The sequence below is a fragment of the Oncorhynchus tshawytscha genome, linkage group LG30, assembly GCF_018296145.1.
Source record: "Oncorhynchus tshawytscha isolate Ot180627B linkage group LG30, Otsh_v2.0, whole genome shotgun sequence".
NCBI classification, from domain to species: Eukaryota; Metazoa; Chordata; class Actinopteri; order Salmoniformes; family Salmonidae; genus Oncorhynchus; species Oncorhynchus tshawytscha.
In genome coordinates this window covers 17,520,581-17,540,796 of record NC_056458.1, presented here as the reverse complement: position 1 = coordinate 17,540,796, position 20,216 = coordinate 17,520,581, and the positions used below count along the sequence as shown (strand labels likewise).

At 45.5% G+C, this 20,216-nt stretch overlaps 1 protein-coding gene across 1 annotated transcript in view; it reads right to left on the bottom strand.

Annotated features, from left to right (window-relative positions):
• The window catches only part of LOC112228640 (connector enhancer of kinase suppressor of ras 2-like), a 49,109-nt gene that overhangs the window by 15,627 nt on the left and 13,266 nt on the right, over nt 1-20,216 (bottom strand). The window contains exons 3-13 of the mRNA XM_024394125.2: nt 14,966-15,168; nt 12,154-12,241; nt 11,299-11,340; nt 11,029-11,148; nt 8,307-8,366; nt 8,099-8,167; nt 6,587-6,733; nt 2,733-2,866; nt 2,016-2,221; nt 1,375-1,464; nt 71-246 (exon numbers count right to left, since the gene is read on the bottom strand). Of these exons, the coding sequence (XP_024249893.2) occupies nt 71-246; nt 1,375-1,464; nt 2,016-2,221; nt 2,733-2,866; nt 6,587-6,733; nt 8,099-8,167; nt 8,307-8,366; nt 11,029-11,148; nt 11,299-11,340; nt 12,154-12,241; nt 14,966-15,168 (1,335 nt within the window). The remainder of the gene's footprint in view (nt 1-70; nt 247-1,374; nt 1,465-2,015; nt 2,222-2,732; nt 2,867-6,586; nt 6,734-8,098; nt 8,168-8,306; nt 8,367-11,028; nt 11,149-11,298; nt 11,341-12,153; nt 12,242-14,965; nt 15,169-20,216) is intronic.

Genomic DNA, 20,216 nt, shown 5'->3' with positions numbered 1-20,216 from the left:
CCATTGATCTGTCTCCACTGTGCTCAGACCTCTATATATCTAATCATAATCACAACAAAAAAACACTTACATGGTAGAGGGAGGCGGAGTCAGAGCCAGACGTGGAGACTTCCATCTGGAGGGCTGGGAGGAGGGCGTAGTGGGCGGGGCTGCCCTTGTCACTCTTCTTCCTGCTGCGCCCTGTCAGGTACTCCTCTGGCATGGCCTTGTCCTCACTCTGATTCACGTAGCACAGCAGGGAGTTCTCTACGAGAGCAGGGGAGGCCAGCAATTAGATCACTTTGTCTAACGCCATTTGATTATATCGGCCTACTATGTGTACATCATGTCTACCTACTGAATATTCATTGTGCTGTCACTTTGTTACTACAGACTTTAAACAACAGTGAAAAACAAGCCAAAAGCCAATTCTAGAGATTGTGTAATGATTGCCTGGATGAAAAGGGACAGTTGTGTGACTTGTGGACTTAATCATGTCATTAGGGCCTTGAGGCTACAGCGAGACCCCTGATGAACATCCTCCATCTGACTCTTATAGGCTAGTTTTGGGAGCCATGTCATTGGGAAGTGTAATTGATGTTTTGTGTAATCCTGTGGTGTGTCCAGGCATTCGGCTTTAGGGCTCTGAGGCTTTACTCGGTCTTGTCATTCAGACAAATGCCTAGGCTTCACTCTAACCCCATTATTGTACTGAACCAACAGAGCTATTTCCAAAGGATTGTCATTATTCTGATATTTGCAAGACATCTTCCCCAAAAAATTGAAAGAAATGTTGCCTTTAGGCAATACGTCAAGATACTGCCTCTTGCCAAATATACGGATAAATATAGCACCCTAAATGATGCTGAAAAGCCCAGGGGGAATAAACTGAATTGCCATTGGGAATAAAAACACAACATCACAGTGGCTGCCTCTCAGACGGAACCAAGGCCATTCGCTCTGTTCCTACTCTGGTTGCCACCAGGTTTGGCAGCAACCAATCAAACCAAGCAAATCTTGGGAAGAGCCTGGTTACAGTTGCCAAGGCAACGACATACCTTCAAGACCCAAAAGCAAAGAGAGAGAGGCAGAGAGTCACTGAGAGAAATGGGTGAGATTGAAAGAGAGTAGGAGGGACTAACAAAGATACACAGAAAGAAGAGACCGGAAAAGAGGGACAGATAGAGAGGAGAATAGCTAATTCAGCATCATATCTATTATGCACTGAGCCCTGCCTGGCTGCTCAGCTTCCTAGTCCCTTGGCTAAGACATCTGAGATGGGGAGGCAGAAAACCCAATTATGAGAGATATCCACCCACTCACCTCTGCTGCTATAGCTCTCTCTTTCTGTCTCCCCTCTCTTTTTATCTCTCCCCATCCTGGCCTCCCACTCACCTCTCCTGCTCTCTCTCTTCAGCTTGGCCGGGTCTTCATAGTCTCCCACCCAGTTATATTCCACTGGCATGGAGATGGGCCTAAGCCTGCCTGGAGCACGCAGCACAGATAACACACAACATTACAGACCTACCCAGGAAAATCTAAGAGCTACAAACAGCCTATATTAACAATACAGTGACACAAACATCACAAACACAGCAGGCATTGTATACAGATGTAGGATCATTCATTTTGCTACAACAGGAAAATAATCCTGCAGCAACAGGAAATGTGAATTATGTGTATTATAATTAATGAGCATTTTTGTAGGGGTTGATACATTTTTTGTTAGGGCAAATCAAGTCTGAAATGTTCAAAGTGGAGATTACAAACTTTAGAAGCATTTTTAAAACAGAAATACACTACACGTTTGCATTTCCTGCTTTGCAGGAAAATTTTCGCAGCAACAAAAGAGTGATCAAATCTATAGGAAGTGCACAACCTGCATCTCTCATACAAACACACAGCCTTGGACTGGGTTGTAACATATGTGGGAGATAGACATCCCACATACAAACAGGCTTGGACTGGGTCATATCATACAGTATATGGGGGACTGACATCCCTCATACAAATATGCGGTTTGGACTGGGTCATACCATAAGTGGGGGTGCAGTCCCTGCGGACAGGTGGAGGCCCGTGGTTCTGGTCGTATTCGTAGCAGTACAGAACAGCATCCTCCTCCACCAGAGGGAAACGTCGGCGACACTCCTGGTCCAGGAAGGAGTTGGGGGACTCAGAGCCCTTGGCCACCGGGATGTCAGTTTGGAGGTCGTCGTCACCTGATAGATTTCCCTTGTCGTCTCTGCAGCACAGATCATGGAGAGAGTCTGTTCGCCTATGGAGCATCGACTGCATTGGTAAACTTCAACAAAGTCATATACTACAAGGCACATAAATCCCCCCACAAAAGGGAATAAACTGACTAAATTCACAGAGTGAAGTAATTACACAGGTAAACCACTACACTTTTTCACTGCAGATAATAACATAAAACATAATCAAAGTACATTATACAGTGACTACACTGTGTAATCCCTCAGGTAAAACATACAGTATAAACAGTGACTACACTGTGTAATCCCGCTGGTAAAACATACAGTATAAACAGTGACTACACTGTGTAATCCCTCAGGTAAAACATACAGTATAAACAGTGACTACACTGTGTAATCCCTCTGGTAAAATGTACAGTATAAACAGTGACTACACTGTGTAATCCCTAAAGTAAGGCATACAGTATAAACAGTGACTACACTGTGTAATCCCTAAAGTAAGGTATACATTATGTCAAAGTGAGGCAGTTGTGTGTGTACCTGGGGGTGTATGGTTCCTCGGGGGGCGGGGGGATGAAAAGGTCCTGCAGGGCACAGCTGTCCCTCCTGGAAGGGGTGCTCAGGGTACTGGTGGGTGTGGCCACACTGCTGCTGGGGCTCTGAGGGATGATGGGCTGTGAGGAGAGAGAAACCTAATCAGTTGCACAACTGAATGCATTCAACTGAAATGTGTCTTCCTTATGTAACCCAACCCCTCTAAATCAGAGAGGTGCGGAGGGATGCCTTAATCGAAATCCACATCTTCGGCGCCTGGGGAACAGTGGGTTAACTGCCTTGCTCAGGGGCAGAATGGCAGATTTTTACATTGTCGGCTCTGCGACTCGATAACCTTTCGATTACTGACCTAACGCTCCTACCCACCAGGCTACCTGCAGCGGGGGAGAGAGGGTGAGTTTTCTGACATACTGCTGTGATGTGTCGTTTCATAATAAATTACAATCAATCAAACCTTTAAAGCTTCAATATGTAGGAAATGCTAGTCTTGTTTCTCGATTGGAGAATGGCTAGAGGCAGGGTTAGGGAAAAGGGAAAATTGATTTGATCCTTTGCATTTGATGAATTATAAAGCATAAATCAATAACTGAATCTGGATGTATGATGAAACGAGGAGGAGGAGGGTACAGAGAGGAGAAGAGAGGAGGCAGAAAAGAGGTAAAGGAGAAGGGGGAGGAGATGAGAGGGGATTAGGAGGCGGCAGAGCTCTGACGCGCTCCAGTTGGTCAGGGCCCCAGGGGGAGGGAGGGAAACAGCACTTAGCCCAGCGTGGGACTCAGAGGGGGACAGGGATAGAGTCACATATGCCCATCTCATCTCCACACATACGCTTCCCTCCACGCACTAGTTCAGATACAACACCTATATGAAATCATTGTTTGGGGTAAAATATGACAGACAGACACACAGAGACAGACACATTCACAAAAAGTTACTGCTTTAACGAGACCCACAAACATGGAATGCACTCTCCTGCTTGCATACTCACCATGCACAATCAGGCACATACTGTGCACATACAGAAGTTCACATGCCCTCTCAGTCATTAACCCACTGAAAAGATAGTGGTATACAGTACATAAATCACCTCTCACTAACACACAGGGCTCTATTTTAACAAACCTAACGCAATGGTAAATCTTATCACTGGTGGTAGCGCTATAGGTCCTGGGTGTGTCAGAAATACTTTAGTTATTTTCACAGCAGGAATTATGAGCTCATAGGCTGGCGGGGGTGTGAAAGGGTTTAGATTAATAAACCATTTGTAGGTGTGACGAGAACTTGGCCACTCACTGGTCAAACAATGTGTTTATTTAACAAGTTCTCATTAACAACTGCGACCTGGCCAAGATAAAGCAAAGCAGTGTGACACAAACAACACAGAGTTACACATGGGATAAACAAACATACAGTCAATAACACAACATAAAAAACTATATACAGTGTGTGCAAATGTAGTAAGATTAGGGAGGTAAGGCAATAAATAGGCCATAGTGGCGAAACAATTACAATTTAGCAATTAACACTGGAGTGATAGATGTGCAGAAGATGATATGCATGTAGAGATACTGGGGTGCAAAGGAGCAAAAATATAAATAACAATATGGGGATGAGGTAGTTGGGTGGGCTATTTACAGATGGGCTATGTACAGGTGCAATGATCGGTAAACTGCTCTGACAGGTGATGGTTAAAGTTATTGAGGGAGATATAAGTCTCCAGCTTCAGTGATTTTTGCTATTTTTGCTGGAAGGAAAGGTGGCTAAAGAAGGAGTTGGCTTTGGGAGTGACCAGTGAGATATACCTGCTGGAGCGCGTGCTACGGGTGGGCGTTGCTATGGTGACCAGTGAGCTGAGATAAGACGGGGCTTTACCTAGCAAAGACTTATAGATGACCTGAAACCATTGGGTTTGGCGACAAAAAAAGAAGCGAGGGCCAGCCAACGAGAACATACCGGTCACAGTGGTGGGTAGTATATGGGGGCTTTGGTGACAAAACGGATGGCACTGTGATAGACAACATGCAATTTGCTGAGTAGAGTGTTGGAGGCTATTTTGTAAATGACATCGCCGAAGTCAAGGATCGGTAGGATAGTCAGGGGGTATGTTTAGCAGCATAAGTGAAGGAGGCTTTGTTGCGAAATAGGAAGCCGATTCTAGATTTAATTTTGGATTGGAGATGCTTAATGTGAGTCTGGAAGGAGAGTTTACAGTCTAACCAGACACCTAGGTATTTGTAGTTGTCCACATACTCTAAGTCAGAACCGTCCAGAATAGTGATGCTAGGTGGGCGGGCGGGTGCGGGCAGCGATCGGTTGAAGAGCAATGCATTTAGTTTTACTTGCATTTAAGAGCAGTTGGAGGCCACGGAAGAAGTGTTGTATGGCATTGAAGCTCGTCTGGAGGTTTGTTAACACAGTGTCCAAAGGGCCAGAGGTACAGTGGGGCAAAAAAGTATTTAGTCAGCCACCAATTGTGCAAGTTCTCCCACTTAAAAAGATGAGAGAGGCCTGTAATTTTCATTATAGGTACACTTCAACTATGACAGACAAAATGAGAAGAAAAAAAATCCAGAAAATCACATTGTAGGATTTTTAAAGAATTTCTTTGCAAATGATGGTGGAAAATAAGTATTTGGTCACCTACAAACAAGCAAGATTTCTTCTTTAAGAGGCTCCTCTGTCCTCCACTCATTACCTCTCATAGTTGAAGTGTACCTATAATGAAAATTACAGGCCTCTCTTATCTTTTTAAGTAAGAGAGGTGACCAAGAACCCAATGGTCACTCTGACAGAGCAACAGAGTTCCTCTGTGGAGATGGGAGAACCTTGCAGAAGGACAACCATCTCTGCAGCACTCCACCAATCAGGCCTTTATGGTAGAGTGGCCAGACGGAAGCCACTCTTCAGTAAAAGGCACATGACAGCCCGCTTGGAGTTTGCCAAAAGGCACCTAAAGTACTCTCAGACCATGAGAAACATGATTCTCTGGTCTGATGAAAACAAGATTGAACTCTTTGGCCTGAATACCAAGTGTCACGTCTGTAGGAAACCTGGCACCATCCCTACGGTGAAGCATGGTGGTGGCAGCATCATTCTGGGGGGGGGGGATGTTTTTCAGCAGCAGGGACTAGTCAGGATCAAGGGATAGATGAAAGGAGCAAAGTACAGAGAGATCTTTGATGAAAACCTGCTCCAGAGCACTCAGGACCTCAGACTGGGGTGAGGGTCACCTTCCAATGGGACAACGACCCTAAGAACACAGCCAACACAACGCAGAAGTAGCTTCCGGACAAGTCTCTGAATGTCCTTGAGTGGCCCAGCCAGAGCACGGACTTGAATCCGATCGAACATCTCTGGAGAGACCTGAAAATAGCTGTGCAGCGACGCCCCACATACAACCTGACAGAGCTTGAGAGGATCTGCAGACAATAATGGGAGAAACTCCCCAAATACAGATGTGCCAAGCTTGTAGCGTCATACCCAAGAAGACTCCAGGCTGTAAACGCTGCCATAGGTGCTTCAACAAAATACTGAGTAAAGGGTCTGAATGTAAATGTAATATTTAATTATTTTTTATACAATTATTTTTTTGCAAAAATTTCTAAAGAACAGTTTTTGATCATTATGGGGTATTGTGTGTAGATTGATGAGTGGGAAAATATATGGGAAATTGGAAATGATTGGAAAATGATGCAGACAATTACATTGATAGAAGCCACAATCTATCTGCAATACTAAAGCTGATAATAATAATAAAGAACCACTATTAAGGGAATAGTTTGTGATTTCACACCCATTCATCAGTTGTGTGGAGGTTGAAAGTGAATGTGTTGTCATACTTGCAGGGCTAAGGGTTTCCATCTCATGTTCTTCAGCAGTGCTGGGGTGGATGTCAGTGTGCTCTGTGGTCGCTTCTTCAGAGTCAGCATAACACCCCCGGGGTCCCCACGCAGAGAATTCACCAAGTTCTTCAACTGCCAGCCCACCTAGCGCCACAAGCCAACACACACACACACACACACACACACACACACACACACACACACACACACACACACACAAATAAAATGAAAAACACATAGGGCAACATTTCGCACGAACATAGTAGTAATCATAGGGTAGTCCTACAACAGTATGTAAACGTAAGATAAATGGGGATGGACAAGGGAGATAATATAAAAAATATATAAAAAATTAAATGACCTTCACCAGAGCTCGCTCTCAGCCAGAGAAGGATAGTATGTTATAAATGTTTTCTGTAGGATGTTACAAAATCAATGTCAAAATGTAGTTTTCTTTGCCCTATGTCATTATCAATGACATAGAATGAATCATTAGATTGTACTTTACAATATTATAACCTTAATATACTTGTGTTTGACAGTGTTGATGAAATAAGAATGTTAATTTGCTGTGACCGTTGCTAGTTTAGACGGTGCAACTCTTGGTTGTATCTCTTCCATATTAGGCATTGTGTGGTGGTACCATTTGGATGTGTTTCCATATGGTTGAACCAATCAAAATCAACTTGATATCATTTTCACCTCCAGATCCTTGGCTTTCATTGCCTAAAATGATGATCACTCTACGTTGAGAGGGGCCGTTTCTATGCCGATTTAAAGGGAAAGACTCAGAAATACACTACGAAAACTGGAACAGATTGTCTTTCGCAAGGGGTGGATATTGAAATTCAATCTCTTAGCTTTGTAAATAAATATATATTTAGTCACATTTTAAGTATTGCATTCAGCAGATTTCATTTAGAAAAAGCCCATGTTTTCACTCATGAACCTGCAGTCACTAGTTAGCGTGTCAGTTGAGTTTCGAAGTTAGCGCCGTTCTGCCACGGAGCAGCGCCACAGAATTCTATTGAGTAGTGACCGCTTTTTTATCATACTGTGATGACATTCCATTCACTCTAAACATGCTAAATTCTCAGAGTAAATTGTCTGTAACGTTTGAACCATATAGAGACATGAGGTTTGGACTATTGTTTTTCTGATGAAATTCGATATTGACTGGACTTTTCTTTTTATGCAGTCAGATGAACACTTCAAACAGCCTACCCCGACCGATCAGAGGCATCCGCACGGTCCGAAAGCACACCGTCACATTCCAATGATAAAACTGGGGTTGATGGGGATGTCCCAACCATCCCCAGTGAAAGTTGCACCCGTTTGTATTAACCTTGAAAGAATGAATCCTTTCATGGGTGAACATCTTAAATGTTGTATTGACTACTACTGCTATCTTGGCCAGGTCACCCTGGAAAAAAAGAACCTGCTTCTCAATGTGTTTCTTCCTGGTTAAATAAAGGTTAAAAAAAGGTTAGAAAATAGAGAGAGACGCACCACTGTCTGATGATTGACCTGGATGACTTCATCGCCTGCATGAATTTTCTTACAGCGGTCAGCCAGAGACTGATGGAGAGGAAGAGACACATCACACAGCTATAAAAACACTGATGGGCCTGATGCTGTTCACTGTCATTTAGGAGATTCACTGTGACACCGCCTTGAGTGACACATCTCCCTCTGACTGAGCATGATCGATACTCACTCCCTCTGTAGTTCCAGTGATGACATGCAGGCCATCATATGTCGATTTGATGTACATGCCCTATAGAGAGACAGAGAGAGGTAGCTTAGAGCCATAGCCTGATAATAGTTTGCACATCCATACACAGTACATTACAAACACAAACACATAAATGCATATCGTACAAAGTTACAAAAAACATCCATGAATCTATATTGTACATATTCAATCGGACACTGTCACTCAGAGAGGCAAACAGACAAACATACTCAAATGTTCAAGCCTTTCCTCAGAGGGGTTGTAAGTGCATAACAAACAGACACACAGAAATGCACACGCGCGCATACACACACACATTCAGTGCATCTCAGTCTGAGTGAGAAGAGAGTAAGAGGTTTATTTTTGACCCACTCTGCCCACTCCTCTGTTCAGGTTCTATTGACAGTCCTGTATGTGAAAAGCTCTGTTGCCTTCTGTGTGCTCTGTGGTCCTCTGGGGGCTCTGTGCATTTGTGTGTGTGTGGGGGGGTGGAAGTTTACAGCCCCAAGCAGGACAGTCATATCAACAGTTGAAGTCGGAAGTTTACATACACCAAATACATTTAAACTCAGTTTCACAATTCCTGACTTTTAATCCTAGTTAAAATTCCCTGTCTTAGGTCAGACAGGATCACCACTTTATTTTAAGAATGTGAAATGTCAGAATAATAGTAGAGAATTATTTATTTAAGCTTTTATTTCTTTCATCACATTCCCAGTGGGTTAGAAGTTTACATACACTCAATTAGTATTTGGTTGCATTTCCTTTAAATTGTTTCACTTGGGTCAAACGTTTTGGGTAGCCTTCCACAAGCTTCCCACAATAAGTTGGGTGACACATTCCTCCTGACAGAGCTGCTGTAACTGAATCAGGTTTGTAGGCCTCCTTGCTTGCACACGCTTTTTCAGTTCTGCCCAAAAATGTTCTATGGGATTGAGGTCAGGGCTTTGCGATGGCCACTCCAATACCTTGACTTTGTTGTCCTTAAGCCATTTTGCCACAACTTTGGAAGTATTCATGAGGTCATTGTCCATTTGGAAGACCCATTTGCGACCAAGCTTTAACTTCGTGACTGATGTCTTGAGATGTTGCTTCAATATATCCACATAATTTTACTTCCTCATGATGCCATCTATTTTGTGAAGTGCACCAGTACCTCTTGCAGCAAAGCACCCCCACAACATGATGCTGCCACCCCCATGCTTCACGGTTGGGATGGTGTTCTTCAGCTTGCAAGCCTCCCCTTTTTCCTTCAAACATAACGATGGTCATTATGGCCAAACAGTTCTATTTTTGTTTCATCAGACCACAGGACATTTCTCCAAAAAGTACAATCTTTGTCCCCATGTGCAGTTGCAAACCATAGTCTGGCTTTTTTTTAATGGCAGTTTTGGAGCAGTGGCTTCTTCCTTGCAGGGCGGCCTTTCAGGTTATGTCAGTATAGGACTCGTTTAACTGTGGATATATGTCACGTTCTGACCTTAGTTCTTTTGTTGTGTCTTTGTTTTAGTATGGTCAGAGCGTGAGTTGGGTGGGCAGTCTATGTTCGTTTTTCTATGTTGCGTTTATGTGTTTGGCCTGGTATGGTTCTCAATCAGAGGCAGGTGTCGTTCGTTGTCTCTGTTTGAGAATCATACTTAGATAGTCTTTTCCCACCTGTGTTTTGTGGGTGATTGTTTTCTGTTGAGTGTTTGTATTCTGCACAAGGCAGAACTGTTTCGGTTTCGTTCGTTCACTTTGTTGTTTTTGTTCAGTGTTCTATTACTTTATTATAAATATGGACACTTACCACGCTGCTCATTCGTCATCACCTTCTTCCATCGCCAACGGCCGTTACAATATACATACTTTTGTACCTGTTTCCTCCAGCATCTTCAACAGGTCCTTTGCTGTTGTTCTGGGATTGATTTTCACTTTTCACACCAAAGTACGTTCATGTATAGGAGACAGAATGCGTCTCCTTCCTGAGCGGTGTGACGGCTGCGTGGTCCCATGGTGTTTATACTTGCGTACTATTGTTTGTACAGATGAAAGTGATACCTGGTCTACAATTATTTTTCTGAGGTCTTGGCTGATTTCTTTAGATTTTCCCATGACATCAAGCAAACAGGCACTGGGTATGAAGGTAGGCCTTGAAATACAACCACAAGTACACTTCAAATTGACTCAAATTATGTCAATTAGCCTATCAGAAGCTTCTAAAGCCATGACATCATCTTCTGGCATTTTTCAAGCTGTTTAAAGGCACAGTCAACTTCTGACCCACTGCAATTGTGATAAGGTGAAGTATAAATGAAATAATCTGTAAACAATTGTTGGAAAAACTACTTGTGTCATGCACAAAGTAGATGTCCTAACCGACTTGCCAAACTATAGTTTGTTAACAAGAAATGTGTGGAGTGGTTGAAAAACTAGTTTTAATGACTCCAACTTAAGTGTATGTAAACTTCCGACTTCAACTGTAAGGTCAAGTTAGGGCAAACATCCAGGTTTTAGATAACGGTTTATATCCACATACTGTACTGTACAGGACAAATATACTAAGTATATACATAGTAGTTACTCTCCTAAATCTATTACCCAGAAGAGTGATCTGTCACCCAGTAGGAGTGCATGTTTTGTAGTTGTGTTAGAGAAAGAGAGAAGGTAAGTAAAAGGTACAAGACCTTCTAGTCTGTACGTCTGAGTATCTGGGGAGTCTTACCAGTCCCTCAGTGGACTTGATGTTGGCCAGCTGAACCACCTCCAAATGGGCTGACTGGGACACCATCGGGTCAGAGGACAGGGAGATGATGTGATCACACACTCCAGATAGAGTCTTACACTGTAGACAGAAAGGATGGAGAGTAGGGAAAGAGAGAAAACAGGGATTTTAGATGGATTAGGGATGAGTCGCCAGACAGTAACTGAGTTATGGGGACTCTAATTATGTTTGGATGCATTGAAAGGAATGGAAATAAGTGGGCCCACTCACCACATGCAGAATCTTATTTTCTGTCTCATACACAGAACAGTCCTGCCAAACAGAGGGAGATGCAGAGGCAGAGGTTACCACAGGACAACGTGTCAGAGAAGTGCTTATTCCAGTTATAACAAGGTCACAATATGAAAAGAACAGAGAAGTTCAGCACTGATGCCCCCCTCTCACACAAACACACACAAACAGTCCGCTACGAGTCACTCTGCCTTGTCGGGGGCATGCGTCCCTCTCTCCGCTCCTTCTCTCTCTCTACAGACGATATCTCCTGGCCATCAGATAGACTCGATAGACAGCCACACATGGATGAAACCTCTGCTGCTCTACCTGCTGCTCTTTGTAAACACCTCTGCAGCCTTGGACCAGGCCCTCTTGTAGAGCCTGTACCCGAGCCAATCCCTGCAGGACCAGGCCTGAACTCACCCTCCCTCCCTCCCTGCAGCCCTCCTCCTACAGTACGTTGTCCTGCTCTAGTGAAGACGGATGCCTCTATACAGTCACAGCCTTCCCCTATTTATATCTATTGGAACAGTTCAGTTCTGCTCCCGCAGTAGGAATTAGAGCAACACAGAGAAACCCATCCACATCCTCCCAGCGTACACACATACTGTATGGTAGGCAGGCAGGCTGTCATGCTCTTTACAAAAGGAAAGGCTCCATTTGAGTAGCCAGAGGCTGTCTTTACTCAGTTGGCATGATGACACATACAGTTATTTCCAATAGCAGAGCAGAGAACACAGGTCCTGTGTTGACTAACTCAATTTAAAAAGGCCTTTGAGACATGTTTGTTACAACAGTGGTTAATGCTAGCTAGTGGTATAGCTGTATATGGGATTGTGTTTGATGGCTTGCCTGCTGTACAATCGTGGTGAGCTCTAGACACAGCTGAATCACATTGTTTCTTGTCATGGAGTAGTCTGCCACTGCTGCGAACGGAGACCTGAAAAAGAAGTAGCACCTGGAATGAACCATTAGATCATTCTTCATTCTGATCCCTTTGAGTGGACAATGCATGTGGGTGAGTATGAAGTGTGTATCGTGTGCCATATTATATATGACAATGACAGTTATCTATGAAGCTGGTGTTGTTCAGTTCTTAAACTAGAGTGCAAGTCTAGGGAATCAAACTAATGATGCAGCTTTCATACAAGTTTGTCTACTGCATATGATAGTCTTAATACACCCACCCACACGCCGGTCCACACGCACAAACACACACACAGACACACTGTCTGGCAGCAACTCACAGAGGACCTGAGGAGGATACACAGCAGCTCTTAACAGCTCTCATGGCCAACCCCTCAAAAACAACCCTTACATAAAGGCTTTACTCATCCTTTGTTCGTCAGCTGATTGCTCATGGAGATTATGTAAGGGCATAGACTTTTGAGTGGTCGAAAACAGACCCTGTCTGTCTACTACCCAGTGAGCCATCGCTGACCCTTGACCTCTGAATTAATTATGGGTAAATGTTCATATGACACCCTATGGGTCTGGACCAGTGGCGACTCGTCATTTAGGTCAGGTGGGGCAAAAAAAAAATTGGGGGGCTTGCCTGTTTTGCTTGTTATTTTCGCATTTACATGTCACATATCAGTTTGCAAACAATGTAAATAAACACAAATTTAACTGAGTTAATAAAGCTGAATACATTTTCTTGAGTAAGGCAGCTCCAAAATGCAGGTGTTTCAGCTTAGCTCAGTGCTTTCTGTGGTGGTGGGGGTAGCCAGCATGATTGGCTCAGTTTTCTGTCACTCATGGGACAGTACGTCACCCCCAATTCTATGGTTAGAGCTCTGAAATTTTAGCCCCTTGGTTTCTGCTATAGAGTTATATTAGAAGTGCCCATCCAAGAAGGCAAAAGATCATTGGCCACAGATAGAATGACATCAAATCACGTTATATCTACAGTAATTTTGATTGGATTTTCAAAGTCTTAGCTAGCAGTTATTATCATGAATCAAGTCGACAATCTACTGGCAAATTATTTTTAATCCTTGTCATATGAAGAGAAATAATGAAGAGAAATTATAGATAAAATGTATCGGTGCTCATCGGCAATTGGAAATAAAGATTACACATCAAGTTGGAAATCGCAAATACAACAATGAGTCTTTTGGAAGGAATCAGCGGCTAACTGCAAGCAGTGCGAAGCAATAAGTAACAGCCTGCTATTCAATCGAGTGGCTGTGTGTTTTCTTTTCCGAGTTCCTACCATAAATCCAGAGAATGCCAGACTTTGATGACAAAGTTTGATGACAAAACCGCCGCGCCACCTTCATGTTTAGGTGAGCAAATCACAAGCCAAGGTGAGTCCAAAAATGTATTGTATGCTACTGCATAAATTATGTAATATGCCAGGGAGATATGTATACTGCAGCTGAGAGAGTAATACTATATGTGTGTTGTGTGGTAAGCTGTTAGTAGCCCATGTGCCTCACCCTAATCATTTGGTCAATTTTCACCAGCGCGGTACTGTAAACACATCGTTCGTGGCCGGTGTGTGCTTGTTTGCCTATCACCTGTTAAAGAGAAATGTATTCATCAAATATTGTAAGAGCTTTCATTGTCTGTTTGTATGTAAGAACGGCCCATGTTATGAATTCTGTCACTGTACATTTAAAAAATGCTGAACAAATAGTTAAAGTATATTGACTACGTGGCAGCAGGTAGCCTAGATTGTTGGGCCAGTAACCAAAAGGTTGCTGGATCGAATCCCCAAGCTGACAAGGTAAAAATCTGTTGTTTTGCCCCTGAGAAAGGCACTTAACCCACTGTTCCCCTGGCACTGAAGACGTGGATGTCGATTAAGGCAGCCCCCCACACCTCTCTGATTCACATTTCAGTTGAATGCATTCAGTTGTACAACTGACTAGGTATACTCCTTTCCTTTTAGTCCGTCGTCTCTCACTCATTATTGTCTTAATCGAAATTACGGATTGCCTCTTATCCGTCCTCTTTTGCCATAGTTTGTACATCTCAACTGTCATTAGAAACCACATTTGTTTAAGCAAGTCAGCCATATCAGCTATGTTTTTTTTAAGGCAGTAAATGAAGCTGAATGAACTGTAGCAGTGGTAAGGTGTTGGGACTGCTGTTGGGACAGCATTATGCAGGCCCTAACAGTTTGTGGCCACCGTTTGTGTGCAATTAATGTATTGTTTAGAGTTGTGTTATGACTTTGCTGACAGGAATCCCACTTTTTTTTTGCCCCACCAAGATTCACATGTTAAAACCGCCACTGGCCTGGACAAAAGTAGTGCATTACATAGGGGACTGTGTGATTTGAAAAACAACCTTTGAGAGTAGTCTGTGTATGATAGTGTGTCTCTGAGCATGTACAGTGCAGATGCTGTCAAATATATTATTGCACTTTACAATGAAGTGCAATGGAGCAGAATGTTCTGTTTTCTCTTTTCAAAACTGGTGGAATGTCTTTTCTACCCTGTAGGCACCTGAAACTTACCACAGGTGAGATAAATTACACAGTAAAGAGAATCACTTGCCACCAACAACATTAATTTGCATGATTTACTTGTTTTACTTTGAAGTGAAAAATGATGTATGTGATTACGTGTGTGTGTGTGTGTGTGTGTGTGTGTGTGTGTGTGTGTGTGTGTGTGTGTGTGTGTGTGTTTGTACTGTAGCTCTTTGCAAATCTCACCTATCCAGCCATGCCAGGAGGCTCTTGGCTGCAGCGATGAGGTCCACCACAGAGGTGAGAAAGTCGTTGGGCAGCTTGTGGGTGGCGCGGCCGTCATAGTGACCACTGCGACGCCTCCCTGTGATGAAGTTCTGCAGGTTCTTGGCTGAGGCATTCAGCTTGTGGGATAGAGTCTTCAGATTCTCAGTCTCCAGACCGTAGTTCTGAGAGAGCGAGAGAGAGCGAGAGAGCGAGAGAGAGAGAGAGAGAGAGGATTTGGTTGACTCTCGTTGTCATTTATTACCGGGATGTTATTGTAGTTTTATTTGGGATTTTGGATGATTTCTGTTGTTGAACCCTCATAAAGAGGAGATGGTGTGTCTCAACTGGTTTTAACCTGTCGATATCAATTCAAAACAAACTACAGAAACTTCAGAGCTAATATAATACATAATTACAGGAAGTTCACTGCCATGGAGGGCATTTTGCCAAAGAAAATCTCGACTATAGTGTGTGTAGAACAAAGTGCACACGAACCAGTAAGTCAAATCAAATCAAATCAAATTTTATTTGTCACATACACATGGTTAGCAGATGTTAATGCGAGTGTAGCGAAATGCTTGTGCTTCTAGTTCCGACAATGCAGTAATAACCAACAAGTAATCTAACTAACAATTCCAAAACTACTGTCTTATACACAGTGTAAGGGGATAAAGAATATGTACATAAAGATATATGAATGAGTGATGGTACAGAGCAGCATAGGCAAGATACAGTAGATGGTATCGAGTACAGTATATACATATGAGATGAGTATGTAAACAAAGTGGCATAGTTAAAGTGGCTAGTGATACATGTATTACATAAGAATGCAGTAGATGATATAGAGTACAGTATATACGTATGCATATGAGATGAATAATGTAGGGTATGTAACATTATATAAGGTAGCATTGTTTAAAGTGGCTAGTGATATATTTTACATCATTTTACATCATTAAAGTGGCTGGAGTTGAGTCAGTGTCAGTGTGTTGGCAGCAGCCACTCAATGTTAGTGGTGGCTGTTTAACAGTCTGATGGCCTTGAGATAGAATCTGTTTTTCAGTCTCTCGGTCCCAGCTTTGATGCACCTGTACTGACCTCGCCTTCTGGATGATAGCGGGGTGAACAGGGAGTGGCTCGGGTGGTTGTTGTCCTTGATGATCTTTTTGGCCTTCCTGTAACATAGGGTGGTGTAGGTGTCCTGGAGGGCAGGTAGTTTGCCCCCGGTGATGCGTTGTGCAGACCTCACTACCCTCTGGAGAGCCTTACGGTTGTGGGCGGAGCAGTTGCCGTACCAGGCGGTGATACAGCCCGCCAGGATGCTCTCGATTGTGCATCTGTAGAAGTTTGTGAGTGCTTTTGGTGACAAGCCAAATTTCTTCAGCCTCCTGAGGTTGAAGAGGCGCTGCTGAGCCTTCTTCACAATGCTGTCTGTGTGAGTGGACCAATTCAGTTTGTCTGTGATGTGTATGCCGAGGAACTTAAAACTTGCTACCCTCTCCACTACTGTTCAATCGATGTGGATAAGGGGTGTTCCCTCTGCTGTTTCCTGAAGTCCACAATCATCTCCTTAGTTTTGTTGACGTTGAGTGTGAGGTTATTTTCCTGACACCACACTCCGAGGGCCCTCACCTCCTCCCTGTAGGCCGTCTCGTCGTTGTTGGTAATCAAGCCTACCACTGTTGTGTCGTCCGCAAACTTGATGATTGAGTTGGAGGCGTGCGTGGCCACGCAGTCGTGGGTGAACAGGGAGTACAGGAGAGGGCTCAGAACGCACCCTTGTGGGGCCCCAGTGTTGAGGATCAGCGGGGTGGAGATGTTGTTGCCTACCCTCACCACCTGGGGGCGGCCCGTCAGGAAGTCCAGTACCCAGTTGCACAGGGGGGGGTCGAGACCCAGGGTCTCGAGCTTGATGACGAGCTTGGAGGGTACTATGGTGTTGAATGCCGAGCTGTAGTCGATGAACAGCATTCTCACATAGGTATTCCTCTTGTCCAGATGGGTTAGGGCAGTGTGCAGTGTGGTTGAGATTGCATCGTCTGTGGACCTATTTGGGCGGTAAGCAAATTGGAGTGGGTCTAGGGTGTCGGGTAGGGTGGAGGTGATATGGGCCTTGACTAGTCTCTCAAAGCACTTCATGATGACGGAAGTGAGGGCTACGGGGCGGTAGTCGTTTAGCTCAGTTACCTGAGCTTTCTTGGGAACAGGAACAATGGTGGCCCTCTTGAAGCATGTGGGAACAGCAGACTGGTATAGGGATTGATTGAATATGTCCGTAAACACACCGGCCAGCTGGTCTGCGCATGCTCTGAGGGCGCGGCTGGGGATGCCGTCTGGGCCTGCAGCCTTGCGAAGGTTAACACGTTTAAATGTCTTACTCACCTCGGCTGCAGTGAAGGAGAGTCACATCCTTTACATGTGAAGGCAACTAAAGGAGAAAATTAAAGGTTCCAAACACGCACACAAACATGGGGGAAACCAGAGGGTTAAATAATGAACATGTAATGGGGAAATTAAAACCAGGTGTGTATAAAACAAAGACAAAACAAATGGAAAATGAAAAGAGGATCGGTGATGGCTAGAAGGCCAGTGACGTTGACCGCCGAACACCGCTCGAACAAGGAGAGGGACTGACTCCGGCTGAAGTCGTGACAGTACCCCCCTTGATGCGCAGCTCCAGCAGTGCGCCGACACCGGCCTCGGGGACGACCCGGAGGGCGAGGCGCAGGGCGATCCGGATGGAGACGGTGGAACTCCCGCAGCATCGAAGGGTCCAACACGTCCTCCACCGGCACCCAGCATCTCTCCTCCGGACCGTACCCCTCCCACTCCACGAGGTACCCAAAGGCCCCTCGCCCGATGCCTCGAGTCCAGTATGGATCGGACTGCATACGCCGGGGCCCCCTCGATGTCCAGAGGGGGCAGAGGAACCTCTGTCACCTCAGGCTCCTGGAGTGGACCAGCCACCAACGGCCTGAGGAGAGACACATGGAACGAGGAGTTAATACGGTAATCTGGGGGAAGTTGTAAACTGTAACAAACCTCGGTCACTCTCCTCAGGACTTTGAATGGCCCTACAAACCGCGGGCCCATCTTCCGGCAGGGCAGGGGCAGGTATCGGGTCGAGAGCCAGACCGGTGCTAACACCGGGGCCTCACTGCGGTGACGGTCTGCGCTGGCTTTCTGACGCCTCACGGCCCTCTGGAGGTACACATGAGCGGCGTCCCTTGTCTCCACCGAGCGCCTAAACCAGTCGTCCACTGCAGGAGCCTCGATCTGACTCTGATGCCACGGCGCCAGAACTGGCTGGTACCCCAGTATGCACTGGAAGGGGGGGAAGTTGGTAGAGGAGTGGCGGAGGGAGTTTTGGGCCATCTCTGCCCAGGGTATGAACGCCGCCCACTCCCCCGGCCGGTCCTGGCAATAAGACAGCAGAAGCCTAGCCACATCCTGGTTTACTCTCTCCACCTGCCTGTTACTCTTGGGGTGAAAACCTGAGGTAAGGCTGACCGAGACCCCAGACGTTCCATGAACGCCCTCCAGACCCTTGACGTGAACTGGGGACCTCGATCAGATACTACGTCTTCAGGCACCCCGTAGTGCCGGAAGACGTGTGTGAACAGGGCCTCCGCAGTCTTTAGGGCCGTAGGGAGACCGGGCAAAGGGAGGAGATGGCAGGACTTAGAAAACCGATCCACAACGACCAGGATCATGGTGTTACCCAGTGAGGGAGGAAGATCCGTCAGGAAGTCCACCGACAGGTGTGACCACGGCCGTTGTGGAACGGGTAGGGGTTGTAACTTCCCTCTGGGCAGGTGCCTAGAGGCCTTGCACTGGGCGCACACCGAGCAGGAGGAAACATAAACCCTCACGTCCTTAGCCAAGGTGGACCACCAGTACTTCCCACAGCGCACTGTCCGACTGATGCCCGAATGACCAGAGGAGGGTGACGTGTGGGCCCAATAGATCAAACAGTCGCGGACAGCAAACAGAACGTACAGACGCCCAGCTGGGCACTGGAGGGGAGTGAGCTCTGTACGTAACGCCCACTCGATGTCCGCGTCCAGCTCCCACACTACCGGTGCCACCAGGCAAGAGGCCGGGAGTATGGGAGTGGGATCCATAGACCGCTCCTCTGTGTCATACATCCGGGACAGTGTGTCTGTCTTAGCGTTCTGGGAACCTGGTCTGCAGGACAGGGTGAAAACAAAACGGTAAAGAACATGGCCCACCTTGCCTGGCAAGGGTTCAGTCTCCTCGCCGCCCGGATGCACTCCAGATTGCGGTGGTCCGTCCAGATGAGAAAAGGGTGTTTAGCCCCCTCAAGCCAATGTCTAGATGCCTTCAAAACAAATGGAAAATTAAAAGTGGATCGGCGATGGCTAGAAGGACGCTGACGTCGACCTCTGAACGCTGCTCGAACAAGGAGAGGGACCGACTCCGGCGGAAGTCGTGACAGTACTAACGTTCCCAAAAGCTGTAAATATACTGTATGACAATGTTGTTTAGATAATCAAGTCAACAGTAATCATAAAAATGCTCCTTAAACTCACTTTCACGTTAACACTGTTCACCCTCATTCAAAGGAAGGGAATGTGGCATAAACACACAATTCACTGTAACATGTTTCTTTCCATACAGGCAGAGAAAGTAAGGGATTAAAAGTGTGGTAAATAAAAAGCCAGTTGTACTGACAGGGGCTCACAGGGAGTCTAGCCTGCCTGCTTATGCCTGCCTCAATGTGTGACAAACATGCGAGGATCTAACAGAACGAGTGACCCATCAGACCCGTCCCCCACTCCCCCTCCAGCTGTCACCTCGCATGTGTGGGGAAACCAGAATACTCATTACCCGCTACCCACAATGCCCCGCTGCACGTGGGGGCCTGTGGGCGTCTGTCATGAGAGGGTTTCTTGGAGGGGGGCTGGCCGATGAGTAATCATATTTAATACAGTGCCTAACTGTGCCTGACTGACTGACTTAACCAAATCCGAGTTACATAAGGGGCTTAGGGAGTGAAGGCGAGCTTACCCGTACGGCTAGGGAGGATGAGTGGGCTTCAGATAACATCTGTGACCTCTGACTGCTTACTCTCTATCCCCTCCTCTCTCTATATCCTCCTCTCTCTCTCTCCATTCCCTCCACTCTCTCTTTCGCCTCCTCTCTCTCTCTCTCTCTCTCTCTCTCTCTCTCTCTCTCTCTCTCTCTCTCTCTCTCTCTTTCTATCCCC